Genomic DNA, 14,174 nt, shown 5'->3' with positions numbered 1-14,174 from the left:
GTACTAACTCTTGCCTTGACACTTAAAAATCCACTTGTATTAGCTCTTTTACTTCCCGCAATGGCTCTGTGAGGTCCATGCCCAGTGTCCTCGCTTGCAGATGAAGAAATGCAGGGGCAGAGAGGCGGGAGGTGGAGAAACAACCTTGGTTATCCTTCTCCTCAGACTCCACCCTTCATCCAGGGGATAACCTGGATCGTTCAGGCCAGATTCGGGGACTGGATTAGACTCATGAACCACCGCCACTCTTTTTCTGACTCACACAAATAGTTGTTTATTTCCAGTTATTTACTTCCTCTTATCAAGCAATGGTTTAATGCTGCCTGCATGGTTGTGAAGTAGCTAGAAGGGTTCTAGAATTCAGCAGCCATTCTGAGTACTTTCCATTTACTAAATAATGAGTCTTTAATTACTGGCTGACTTAAGCTGGTTTTCAAAGAGTAATATTGTGAACTGCCAGCCGGGTCCCACAAAGATAGACAAGAATAGAGTTCTATTTTATTTTACTTTATTTTCTTTTTTGTTAATTCAAGACCACTCTCAGAGGAGTGTACCTCACCCACCTAGCTTCCTTGACACTTCGTACTTCAAATAGATGAATGCCTTCCCAGCCTGGAAAGCTGCCAAATCTCTAAATTGACATGTTCTCTGAATAATAAATTTCACCTCTGAGGTGCAAGAGGATTTGATGAAAGGGCATTTGAACTTTACAAATGATACAAAACATTTCCCTCTTAAGAAACTTTAATAATTAAGTGAAAGATTCTGTGTGAAGCTTTTTATGTTCAATTCAGCTTCCACTACACATTTTAGTGAGTAGATTATTCCAGCAGTATGTCAGTGGTAAGCTAAGCCTTGCATAGTTCCATGTGAAATCCATCCAGTGGCTGGGCCCCTTCCTTCCGTCTGTAATGTCCTGCAAACCTCCAGAGAGCCTCTAGATTCTGGGATTGGACTGGTGAGCCCAATGAATGATTCAGAAGCTAAGACTTACTGTTTTCAGGTGCATGGTGTCCATTTTCCTGAAGAAGTTTTTCATGAGGTTATAATCAAACAGGTGCTTACTTCTTTATTCGACATTCAGGAAACAGTGCAGATCCTTTCAGTGAAGTTTCGATGCATTTGTTCTGTTGGCATAGATCAAATGCATTCTCAAGCCCTGTTTAGAACTATGGAAAAGCTTGCATAGACCTGAAAAGAACTGTAGGACATAGGATCTGTGTTGGGAAATAGGGCATTCTTTATTTGTTCTTTCCTAAATATGCTTTTCTTTAGAAACAAAACAAATCTCACCGATTTTAAACATACTTTCAGGTCTTCAGAGGAAAGAAATCAGCAATCTCTTACTCTAAGTGATTGAATAAAATTCCTAGATGTTTTGAATATTAAAGCCATTTGAATAATGTTATCATTTAATGCAGGCCCTATCTAAATAAAATGTTATGCCTATCCTTTTAAAATGATGAAAACAAAAAATTTAATCTTTCGCTAAAATTCTGTATTCTTCTTCCAGCTGTCATTGCATATTTTCCACGGTAGATGGTCACATTTCTAACTGGATAATTTAATTCCAAACAAGCCGTGGTTCCAATACATTCAAGCTTAATTCTGTGGATTAGGCCTTGCAGCTGTACTCAGAGGTATACTTAAAAGACTGATCCTTTAACAGGGAATAGATGGTGGTGTCATTGTCTTTAAGAGATGACAGATGTATAAGCCACAGTAGGTTTCGAAAGATCTGGAAGAAAACTTGGGGCCTCGTGCATTTAAACCTGACACATATCCCAGTATGCCATATGTTCAGAGTGTCAGAGCAGTCCTTTGTAAACAAACTGTCCTTAGACATAGAGTCTGTTTCTATACCGAATAGTAAACTGAAATATCAATAGGCATCGTCTGTCTTTGCAATAAGCTAAGCTCTAATTCAGGGCTTCACAGTTTGGAGACACCTCAGCTTTTTGGGCAAAAAACTTCATGGGTGTCAGAGAGATTCTCTGTCCCCATGTTCCATACCCTTCTACCTTTACCCCAAGCCTCTTGTTCTGAAGGTCAAATAACTTGCGTGTCAGGTTGTTCTCCATAAGCTTCTTGGAGCAGCGGCCTATGCACGAGTCTTTTTTCTTACTCTCACCTCTCCTGGGTCACACACACTGGTTTTCAAAAATAGGATTGCTCATCCTCTGTGAGCTATCAAATAAATGCACATTGTACATATGTACAGTTACACATCCACATAAGCAAATTGTGTGTGTGTGTGAGTATGTGTGCGTGTGTACACACACACACACACACGTATAAAATCTTCAGAGGCTGCTTTTGTCTTTTGTGGTGTCCCTTGCGCAGAGGATTTGAATGACAGACTTTGCTATGGTGATTAAAGGGAGCTCTTCTCCACTTCTGGTCCCAGAGAAATGTTTTTCAAGGCCACTCACTAAGAGTCAGATCAAGCTCTAAAGCAGATGACGGCATTGGGATGGGCTGGCAATTGCAAATGGCAAGAAGGGTCCATCCATTTTTCATGAGGTTATAATTAACACACTGTCTGCCTCCCACAGGGTCAACCTTTGGGAATGAAGACCAGCCGGTTCTGAAGGCAGCTCTGCCTTCCAAAGACACACCCAAGGGGGCCAGCCGGGCGGTCCCTCCAGCAACCCCCAGTGTGACAACACCCCGCAGGAGTTTGCTTCCGGCACCAAAATCCACATCTACACCCGCTGGTAAGACTGTGTGCCCTGGAGAAACTCCACAGTGGAGTGCCTTTTCTACATTAAAGAGTCTTTTCAAAGCCCCCCCCCCCCCGCCCCGTACATCAGTTACTTAAATGGGATGACAGATGAGTTTTAAATGGCATTTAAATTAATAATATACCACTATTTTCAAGATACTTCCTTATATTCATATGTTTAAATTCTCACAACTGTCACTCCTCCCCCAGCTGGTAACCCATTGAATCATGTAGTTTGATTGCAAGGAAAAAAAAAAAAAAAAAAAGAATCAAACTATTTTAGGGCAGATTGGCATTTGGTTCTGGAGTCCCACGTTGATGAAATCACTGGAAGGACTATAGGACCAAGCTTCCAACTCCACCTCCAGGGGTGAGTCATGGAACCCCACACGAGCTGCTGGCTCTACAGGGATCTGGGAGTTCTGTTCCACACCTCTGGCTCCAGGCTTATGCCACCAAAGCTGGGATCCAAGGAGCAGCAGCTACCTGAGAAGGGCTCCAGAACCAAGCTGTTTCTGCTGGATCCAGGCCAGCAGAAGGGATGCCCTGCCCCTCCACACCCATGAAGCTAGTGACCTGAAGCAGGGCCGTCAGCTGGTGCAAAGGTGTAACAAGTGAAGGGGCTTGTCGAGTTAGCCTACACGTGGCCCCCATCTCACCCAAGTACGTCTGTTTGCGGGGTGCCCGAGCTTGCAATTCTGAACCATCCATCTTCTTGCACGATAGGAAAGTACACAAAGAAGAAGGGGAGATGTATGTTGAGCCCTAATCCACTGTAAAAGGCTTATCCATACTGGTATCTAGTCTTCCATATTTTTCTTCTATCCTCAAATAATCACATACAGCATACACATATGGGCTTATGGGAGTTTCTAAAACTGAGGATTTATTATCCCCACTTTTCTATATGTTGCTTTCCTTATTCAAAGAGTACATCATAGAAACACCTTCAAATCGTGGCATGGCTCATTCTTTTCAATGGCTGCCTGGTGTGGATATAACATGATGTTTCAACCATTCCCCACTGCGGAATGTAACTCTGTAACTAGCTTTGCCCCTGTGAGCAATGCTGCAGCAAATGGCCTTGAACGGGAGGCGTTCTTTCTACGGAACTGATTCCTGGGAATGGATGGCTGTGTTTGATGCATTGATAGGTATCGCTAGATTCTTTCTCAGAGTTGTTGTAGTGGTTTACATGTCCACCCATATCCCTATAAGGAATAGGTGTGATCCCTTTGTCCATCTGATGGGAATAGAATACTACCTCAATGTTCATTTAATTTGCATTTCCCTGACCGCGAGACTAGCTAGAGCCCCTTGCTTTAGGATGCAGTAGCACCTTGGAACCCTCTTTGGTAAGACTTAAATTACTTATTTTTGTTCTCTCTCGGCGGAAGGAAAGCTTCTGGGGGCCAGGGACCATGTCTGTGTTGTTTTAGCCCGGTGTCTCCGCTGCCTGCCACAGTGATCTATAGTGATCCTTAACATCTACTCATTAAGGGTTGAATACACCAACCAACGCATGTATGAATGCCACATGGTGTTTGACTCTTTCAGTTCCAGTATACTAACAGTTTGGCCTTAGTTTCAATAGAAAATAGGCAAGTTTAAGGGAAGTTAAAATACAGATGTGGAATCAACCCTATAGGCAAGTTTTTCCAATTTTCGTGTATTAGAATCATCTGTCAGGCTTGTTAGAACATGGATTAGTGGGCCTTATCCCCAGAGTATCTCATTCAGTAATTAATAATAATTAATATTATATGTATATAATGTCCCTATTGTTTAGGAAAAAGGTAGTCTACTGTACATATTTTTCTCTACCTTGCTTTTATCAAGTAATGATAGGGCTTCAAAATCACCTTCTAGTAGTACACATTTCCCCATTCAGCAGACCTGGGATGGAGCCCGAGAATTTGCATTTCTAATGAATTCCCAGGTGATGCTACTCCTACTGATCTAGGGGTCATATTTTGTGAACCACTATTGTAGAAAAATAGGCTAGGAATTTGGGCAGTTGTTCTTAGAAAAAGCCACGTGAAAAGATAATGTAGGGACGCCTGGGTGGCTCAGTCAGCTAAGCATCTGCCTTCCGCTCTGGTCATGATCTCAGAGTCCTGGGATCGAGCCCCATGTCGGGCACCCTGCTCAGCGGGGAGTCTGCTTCTCCCACCCCTCCTGCCCCTTCCCCTGCTTATGCTCTTTCTCTCTCCTCTCAAATAAATAAAACTTAAAAAAAAAATAGAAAGAAAAGGTAATCTACCTCACTCATAATAAGAACAATGTAAAGTAAATCTACAATGGGCTATAATATGTCACCTAGTAGATTGGCAAAATTCCAGAAGATTGAAAACATCTGCTGTTGGGAAGCTGCAGGGAAAGAGGCACCCTCATACATCACGGGTGGGGTACAACCTAAGATGTGTCTTGTGCAGGGAATTTGGCATTATCTAATAAAATCGCGTGAGCATTTTTGTTCTTTTTTTTTTTTTAAGAGTTTATTTATTTATTTGACAGACAGATCACAAGTAGGCAGAGAGGCAGGCAGAGAGAGAGAGGAGGAAGCAGGCTCCCCGCTGAGCAGAGAGCCCGATGTGGGGCTCTATCTCGGGACCCCGGGATCATGACCTGAGCTGAAGGCAGAGGCTTTAACCCACTGAGCCACCCTGGTGCCCCACATTTTTGTTCTTTGACTTAGCAGTCCCACCTCTAGGAATCTTTTCCAAAAGTAGACTAGGAAAAATAAAGGGCACAAACAGTGCCCAGACTGTGATCTCTAAATACATTTCCCAGTAGAGGGAGAGAGGGGTCCTTGAAGAAATGCCTGCTTCTGCGGGGACCTGTAGAGCATCTTTCCTTTCCAGGAAGCCAAGAAGAATTCAAAGACTGCTAGAGTTCTATCAAAAGGACTCAAGTGTCAAACCGAATAAGCTCCTACTGGTTTAAAAAACAAAAAATAAAGTTTGAGTAGCAATAAGATAACAGCTGCAGCAGATTAATATTCACCAAGATATATGTATATCCACAAGGGCATAATGATACAAAAGATAGGCAGAAACCGTCACTTTGGAGAATGCTTGGAAACCACCTGTTATTTTTGAAAGCTGGTAGATAAGGAAAATAATAGAACATTTCAGCTTCTGTTCAGTCTGTACCTCAAGACAACCAAATAGTTAATAAAGGGAAGTTTCTCTTATAAAAATATTCTGGTTAACAAGATAGGATAGCATATCTTTTCACAGCTGCTAGTGAATCAGGGATGAAGGTAATAAAAGATACAATTGAAAGATACAATTGGGTGTTATAAACTGTACTGATGAAAATCTATACATTGTCTGTGAATTAGTTTTGGGGGCAAAATGTATCTGAACTAGCTTCTAGATCTAAATACTAATTTACTGGAAACATGAGGGCAGAGAAGCATATTAAATAGTGCCATGGAAATAGAATTAGCAGACCCTGATGGTGGGAAATGTGATAGGACAAAACAACTGATTTACACAACAACAATAATTGTAAAAAACAAGAAGCAAGAAACAATTTGGGGGGTAAAAAGAGACAAGGGGGAATGCAAAATATGGATCTTATTTTGCATCCCAGTTCAAATAAACACGCCCAAAAAACTTTGTTTGAAGATAACTGAGGAAATGTAAATCTACTGCTAGTGTTTTAAGCATGATGTAATAATTGTGGTTATGTTTTTAAAAAGTCATATTTTAAACATTCACACATGAATAAGCTCTCTGAGATTTACTTCGAAGTAACTCAGGATGATGGCAGGTGGAGTGAGTGTGTTTACAGAACATGAAACAACACTGTATATTTACACATTGTTGAAGTTGATCAATAGAATACATGAAACTGACTAGACTAACATCTCTAGTGTATATACTGAAGGTATTATGTAATAATATAGCAAAATGTGTTGAAAGAGTGGTTGTTTTAGTTGAAGTCCAGTTAAATGGAAATCAGATATGTCAGGTGTTTAGGAGAGAAAGAAAGGAAGTGACAGTATTGAGGCCCATAAAATTTCATTAATTTTTTAAATATTTCAACCACACGAGAGATTTTTGAAAGCCATGTGATCTTGATAACAGGAATTCTCTTCTACTTTGTATTACTTTATAAATATACTTTAATGTACTAACTCTAATTTTGTCCTTAAAACTCTGAGAGATAGGGAGAAAAGTATTATTTTACAAGTTATAGATAAGCAAACCAAGACTCAGGATATGAACCAATAAATTGGTAAAAGAAAAATTTTATCACTGAATTTTAGCTTTGCATTTATTCCATTGGTTTGGATGTCTAAGTTAAATAAAATCTAGTTTTGGAAACAAAATCAGCTTTCACATTGCCTTGTGTCATCTGCTACTTAAAAAGCAGAAGGTGAGCATACAGATTACAATTAAATCCCAAATAATTGGATTTCTTGGGACTGCAAGGGGTTTGGGTTTCTTAATTACTTAGATAACGCCAACCCTTGTTTTAACCCATGTTATTGGAAACATTTCTAACCTACAGTGTTTTGCTTCTTTCCCTTGATGATTCCAGGCTAATGATGACAGAGCTCTTGTATCTTTGGGGCATCTGCTCAATTACTGTCATCCACAATTGTAGATACAACACATACCCACAATAGAACATACCCGGAGAGTACTTCAGCTGTAGTCTTTAACCTAGATTTCTGATGTGAGCTTTTTTTTGTGAGTGACTTTTTTCTGGTTCTTTCATTCAAGAAACATCAAAGTGCTTATTTTAAGCCATAGGGTGACTTGGATTCAGGGATAATTAAAATGGTTCTAGTTTTTAAGAAGCTCACAATAAGGTAAACAATTATGAACTAATAAATAGAGTGATAACAAGAGATCATAATCTTATCAGTAGGATTCCAGTTAATTCTAGCAGACCAAGAATTCATAGTAAAGTGGATTAAGAACAATGACCTGAAAAAGTTTAAATTAAATATAATAGATTTTTATTATTTATTCATGTAATCACTTCCTTTTGCTATTTCTTTAATCATTTTCTAATTTATTTATAATTTAACTGCTTTCTAACTTCAGAAAAGATCCAATGTAGCATTCAGTAAAGAGCACAGAATAACACAGATTCAAGGATAAAACTCCAATTAATAAAAAAAGAAAATCTTGATAAAACTAGGCCCAGAGTTTCCTGACTACAAGAGCAAAAGAAGAAACAATCTGGGGTGAAAACAAACAAACAAACAAACAAAAACCAGGGTGGGAGGATCATGTCACTTCTTCAGAAGAGAGAAGCTTATTTCTCAGTCCAAATTTTTAAGATTTTAAGAGTTATTTCTGTGAATTGAAAAATGTGTATGTTGAACAACATAGTGACAACTTTGTCTTAAACATAGTATTCTGACAATAAAATAATTAAAAAGTAGTTTTAAAATTTTGGGATAGGGAAAGCATTTCTAAACATGATATGAAACCTGGGAGGAAGGCCTGTGTGGCTCATTTGGTTAAGCGTCAGCCTTCGGCTTGGGTCATGATCTCAGGGTCCTGGAATCAAGTCCCTCATTGAGCTCCTTGCTCAGAGGGGAGGCTGCTTCTCCCTCTACCCACTGCTCCCCCTACTTGTGCTAGCTACATGCTCTCTCTCTCTGACAAATAAGTAAAATCTTAAAGAAAGAAAGAAAGAAAGAAAGAATTGAAAAGAAACCTAAAAATGTTTTAAAATTGATAGATTTAACTATATAAAAAATTAATTATGTTTGTATAATTATTTCAATAATCATTTCTACAATGAAAGGCATCATGGAATTAAGATAAACTGAATGAAAATGTTGCAAGAAAGTGTTACGTGAAAACAAATAGGAAAAATACTACTCAATTGGAAAAAATAGGTGGAAGATATGAACGGGCAGTTCACACAGTAGAAGTACAAAAAAATAGCCATTAACATATGAAAAGATGTTCAAAAGCATTAGTAACTAAATACATTTAGTGTTGTTTTTTTTTTAGTGACATACCATCATTTTCATTTGGATTAGAAAAAATTAAAAAGGTTTATTATAACCAGCATTAGTAAAAATATGGCAAATGAACACTATAGTAGCATTAATAGGAATATAAATTTGTATAAGCTTTCAGAGGGCAGTTTGTCATCCATGAAGATTTAAGTGTATATAGTGTGTAACCCAATGTTTATACTTCTGGGAATCTCTCACATGAAAATTCTTGCTTAGGCAGCAATGATGTAAGTACAGGCACTTTTTTTTGCAATATCGATTATAATACCAAAAAATTGGAAGCAATCTAAATATTTGTCAGTATCAAAATATTTAAATAAGCTATGATACATAAATTCACTAGATTGTTATGTAATCTTTCAACAGAATGAGACAGTTCTATATGGAAAGATGTCCATAGTACGTTGTTAAAGGAAAAAAAGCTGCAGAAAATCCCTTTTTTGCCAAACCCAAACTAAAAATAGATCTTTTTCATCTATGCCTTTTTTGCGTATTTATAGAAAAAGTATAGAAAGTATCATTTAAGTAGTTAACAGCTATTAGCAGAGTGGTATCCAACAAAGGAGAAGTTGTAATAAGAAGAAAATTTTAATTTTTCGGTTTTAATCTTCTTTCTCTATTGTTAAAACTTTTCCATACACGTTTTTCATTTGGCACTGAAATATATAAAAATAACTCAGTAAAAATAGGATAATAATTTGCTCTGAGGAGAAAGCATGAAGAATATAGAAAAAAGGAAGCAATAAAATATTTCATAACTTCATTGTCCATGAATAGCCTCGAATATATATGAGCATAGTTCCTTCCAGGCTTTTTCTGTACAGCTAGGGAAATTTTTCATACTTAGATTGAAGCTTTATATATAGTTCTGGATCTTGCTTTTTTTCAGGTAACTTTATATCCCAAGCATTTTGCAATGTCATGATAAATATATGAAAATGCTGCTTTTAGTGATATTACAAAAACTTTATATTGATTTACCCTAATTTGTAGAACTGTTTATCTCCTATTCATTTAAATTGTTTTCAGTGTTTCAATATCATGAAACAATTAATTGCAATAAACTTATTTTGCAAAAACACATTTTGTTGGGTTTGTCAGTACCCCCGCGGGCTTGATGATTTCCTAGAAGTACTCACTGGACCCAGAGGTTGCTTTATTTCTTGTTACAATTTATAGCAGTGAAAGGATCCAGAGAAGAAAGAAGGAAGGAAGGAAGGAAGGAAGGAAAAAAAAAAAAGAAAAGAGGGGAGGGAGGGGAGGGGAGGGGAGGGAAGAAGAGAGAAGAAAAAGCAAAAGGAGAAAATTCATGGGGCAAAGTTCAGAAGAAACCAGACACAAGCCTCCAAGAATCCCTTCAGTGGAATATCACGGATGTGTTTAATTGCTCCCACAGTGATGTGTAATAGCATAGCACCTGAGCCTGATTGTACAGGGTTTTTATTATGGGTCAGTCACAGAGATGTACCACCTGCTGTGTAAACCATCTAGGCAAACTGGTAGAGTGTGACTCAAGGCTTCATGAAGGCTTAGAGAACACTTTATCAGTCAGAACATTCCAAAGGCTCAGCTTATAGGAGCTGGCCAAGGGCCAGTCTTTTAAAACAGGCCCTTCCTGAGAATGGGCAGTGTTTGAGCAGTCCAAGCCTGCTACATGAACCCATTCCCATGCATGTGTGTTCTTATGATAGGTTCCTAAAAGTGGGAATACTGAGTCACACTTGAATATGGCTTTACACATGACATATTTTGACTAGTAGCTATTTCTTATAGCCATAAGTCAATTAAATCAATGATACAATATTAAATAGGAATTGTTTGAAGAGATTTTTCAAATTGAAACTAAAATGCAATGATCTAGGAGTGCCTTTATGGAATCTTCCTCAATAAGCAAGAGTTTGGAGAAGCCATAGAAGGAAATGGTTAGCATATGCATAGTCTGGCTCTCCCAAGGGAGAGTTGTCTCGGTTTAATTTATGATGGCAAAGAAGTTGACATTAATTTGTTTTAAGTGCAGTATTCTGTTGCTGATTGGAAGGATGCAGAATGTTTCAGATACCAAGCACATAAGTAACAAAATTGCTTTTTAAGTCCTTTTTTTTTCCTGTTCTTTTGTTCCTTTTTAAAGACCTATTTATCAAGCATCCGCTATGTACCATGCAGGATGGTTAGGGGTTGATATACTCTGCCTCACTTAATTCTAGAGGTAACTGAGGTTTGAAAAATTAAATAACCACCTCCCACCCACGGTCATATAGCTTCCGTATAGTAGAGTGGGAATCAGGCTAGGTCTGTCTGACTTTGAAACCTGCATACTTAATCTCTGTGCCATGCTCCTTAAATAGTCTTACTCCAGTGGAGGCCAGTTAATTACATTTTATTGAAATAACTACCATTGAAAATTATGTCTTAGAGACTTAAGTTCTTCTTTGTAGGACAATGCTAGTGACCTCCCATAGAGTTACTCAGACCTGCTACAATAATTCTTTTTTTTTTTTTTAAAGATTTTATTTATTTGACAGAGAGAGACAGCAAGAGAGGGAACACAAGCAGGGGGATTGGGAGAGGGAGAAGCAGGCTTCTGTTGAGCAGGGAGCCCTATGCAGGGCTCGACCTGAGGACCCTGGGATCATGACCTGAACTGAAGACAGACACTTAACAACTGAGCCACCTAGGCAACCCTGCTACAATAATTCTATGGTCTACCCATGCCCTTCCTTCCCTGGGTTTTCAGACACAGGCTGTGAGCTAGTGTGCTGTACTAAATATGGTGGGAGCTGTAAAATATGACCCACTCCCATAATATTGTCTTCCTGTTAAGTTAATCATGATCATTACCTCATAGACATCAGTGCAATGACAACAGCAAGTTGTAGATTGATGCTCATGATTAAAAAAAAAAATACTGAATATCTTGTCAATGGGTGTGCAAAAGGAAGGTTCCTGAGAGTTTTAGAAATGTAGCCTTGGTCTTTCAATAGTCCTTTTTTCTCAAAATTCTCATGAAAAGCTTTTCCGTGGTTCATTTCAAATACAGAATCTCAACAGTGCCTTGATCCCTATAATTTTACATCAGTAACGTCACACGTTGACTCTTCAAACTGGTTTGCAATTGTTGTAGCAAAGAGGAAAATACTTCCAGTTGAAAATATTGATCTGAAGATCAATTACTTCTTGGTCAATATGTATTTTGATTCTGTTGTTGACATGATATATTATAAAAAATAAAATTACTTTATTCAGCCTAAGGTATGGAAGGATTTCCTGTTGTTATATAGAAAAGGAACAGTTGGTAGCTTGTCTGAGGGAAAAAAAAGTTTGGGAATACTGAGGCTGTTACTCTGCAAGCTACAGAAACTCCACTTGTATTATGAAAAATCCATTTTACAATTTTAAAAGCAGATTGTTATTTCTGAATTAAATTCCACAAGTTTAAGTATTTCCAGGGAGACTATCATTTAAAAATCTAAGTATTTTGTCCACATTCTTATAGTGTGTGTTTACTGAGCCTTTGATGTGCATGTGGGCCAGAGAGAGCTACTCACCCAGGTGCTCCTGCCATCCCTCCAGTCTGGCCAAATATTACTTCTCTTTTCTGAGCACATCTTAAATGAAGAGGTTGAGGAAGAGCTTGCTGAAATAAGATATTCTGCTTTAGGAAAAAAACAGGGCAGGTGAAAGGATCACTTTAGCTGCTACTGGAATCTTAGTTCTAGAAGATTTGAGGATTGTTCTTAGTGTAGCCTGTGATATATGCTCTTTTAAAAGAAGTAGCTCCAAGACCATGTTATTTTTCTGATAGTGAACGAGTCATGGCACCTCACAATATGGAAGCTCATGTTGACTCAGGAATGTTCGGAAACCTCCCAGGAGTGGCCCCTGAAGGAGGCAAGTTCAAAGCAATTAGGCTGTGTTGGACTCTTCAGTATAGACTGTGTTACTGTATTGTGTTGACTATGTTCTCCTTGAGTCTGAGTCTCCGTTGCAAACACAGCTTCAACATATTTGTCATTGTGAAGCCAACGGGGGAGCCGCAGTAGGTTGGGGATAGAGGAGTGTAGAGCAGAGTAGAAGTGTTTAGAAAGAATCTTTAATGGGGAAAAATTAAAACAATAAATTTGAGACCATTCCTTTGCATGAGGTCACAGAGACAGAAAAACACCTTGGGGATGATGCATGGAATGTCTGGAAAGAGGAGCTGTCCACTTCATCATTGCTGGGTGTCCTAGAAGGCCTGTTTGCTGCTTTTCCTGGCCGGCAGTGGGGAGGTTCCTAGCCCCTCACAACAGGCCAAGAAGTGCTGTTAATCACAAGTTCTGACACTGGCGTCAACTCACAGTCATCTGGGGGGTGAGGACAAGTGGAATTTGGTTGGTGAACATCTGCTCTCTCAACAAATATTTACTGAGCTCTTTCTTTGAGTTGAGTGCTGTGCTGGATACTTGGGGAAATCAAGATATATGAGACAGGCAGTCTTTGTCCCTGTGGATCTGAGGGTATAAGAGAAAAACATAGAATGTGTACTTCCATGCTAAATTATTTAATTATACTTATGCCGTGAAAGGGGAATGAGTGTACAATGAAGGCATATTATATACATAATGTAGTGTGCTGAAAACACATAGACACAGACCTAAAGGATCAGTAGAAGGTGCCAGACAGCAGTGGTGGGGAACAGCATTCCATGCAGGTGAAACATAGCAATTTCATCTTTGTCAGTGTTGGGGTCCCTGAGGCGCGCTCCCCTCAAATTCGTGGACTAGGGCTGCTAACAATTAAAACTGAAATTGAAAAGCTATACACGCACCTTTCCCCCCTGCACACCTCTTATGGAGGAATTTGTTGGCTGTGGAATAGTCAAAAGACCACATGAAGAAGAAATGACATGGCAAACTTGCAACTGCTTCAACATCTCTGATGTTATTGCTGAGGCCACCCTGATTTTAATCATTACGCAGAAATTGTCCCTTAAGCGGTTCCTTGGGATGGTTTCATTTTTGTTGTTGTTGTTTTTGTTAGGGCACTTGGGTTAGAACTCTTGATGACCTCATCCACTATTGACAGTTTAGTGGGCTAGAGTGTTGTTTACTAATTATAATTGATTAAATGCCATAGAATGATCCCATAAGGGGAAAGAAATATTTGTCTTCCTTGGCTGTCTTTCAAATTCCTTCAATAAAACAACAAGACTATTATAGGCAATTTGGGAAGCATTAGGGGACAATGCATAGTCCCAGAGGAGACTTTATAAAATGCCACGACTCACCTCGCTATTAAGCCACCCTGCAGGCTGGTGTGAAACCTTTTGTTTTGTGGTAGATGCTCAAAAGTAGGGCACAAAAACCCCACTTTCGTTTAAGAGTATACACACGTATCTAAAAGGTTATGCACCTGGTATTTTGGCCACTCTGCTTGTCAGCCTCGAAGAGCTGTGGGAGCTGGTCCAGCAGT

General features: G+C 38.9%; 1 protein-coding gene across 1 annotated transcript in view; it reads left to right on the top strand.

Annotated features, from left to right (window-relative positions):
* Positions 1 to 14,174, top strand: part of MTUS2 (microtubule associated scaffold protein 2) — a gene marked incomplete at its 5' end in the record, with an annotated part of 367,203 nt that overhangs the window by 190,180 nt on the left and 162,849 nt on the right. The window contains one exon of the mRNA XM_080797952.1: positions 2,556 to 2,717. Coding sequence (XP_080654078.1) covers positions 2,556 to 2,717 — 162 coding nt within the window. The remainder of the gene's footprint in view (positions 1 to 2,555; positions 2,718 to 14,174) is intronic.

Source organism: Martes martes (assembly GCF_963455335.1).
Source record: "Martes martes genome assembly, chromosome: 3".
Taxonomy (NCBI): Eukaryota; Metazoa; Chordata; class Mammalia; order Carnivora; family Mustelidae; genus Martes; species Martes martes.
This window is presented reverse-complemented; position numbering and strand designations above follow the sequence as displayed.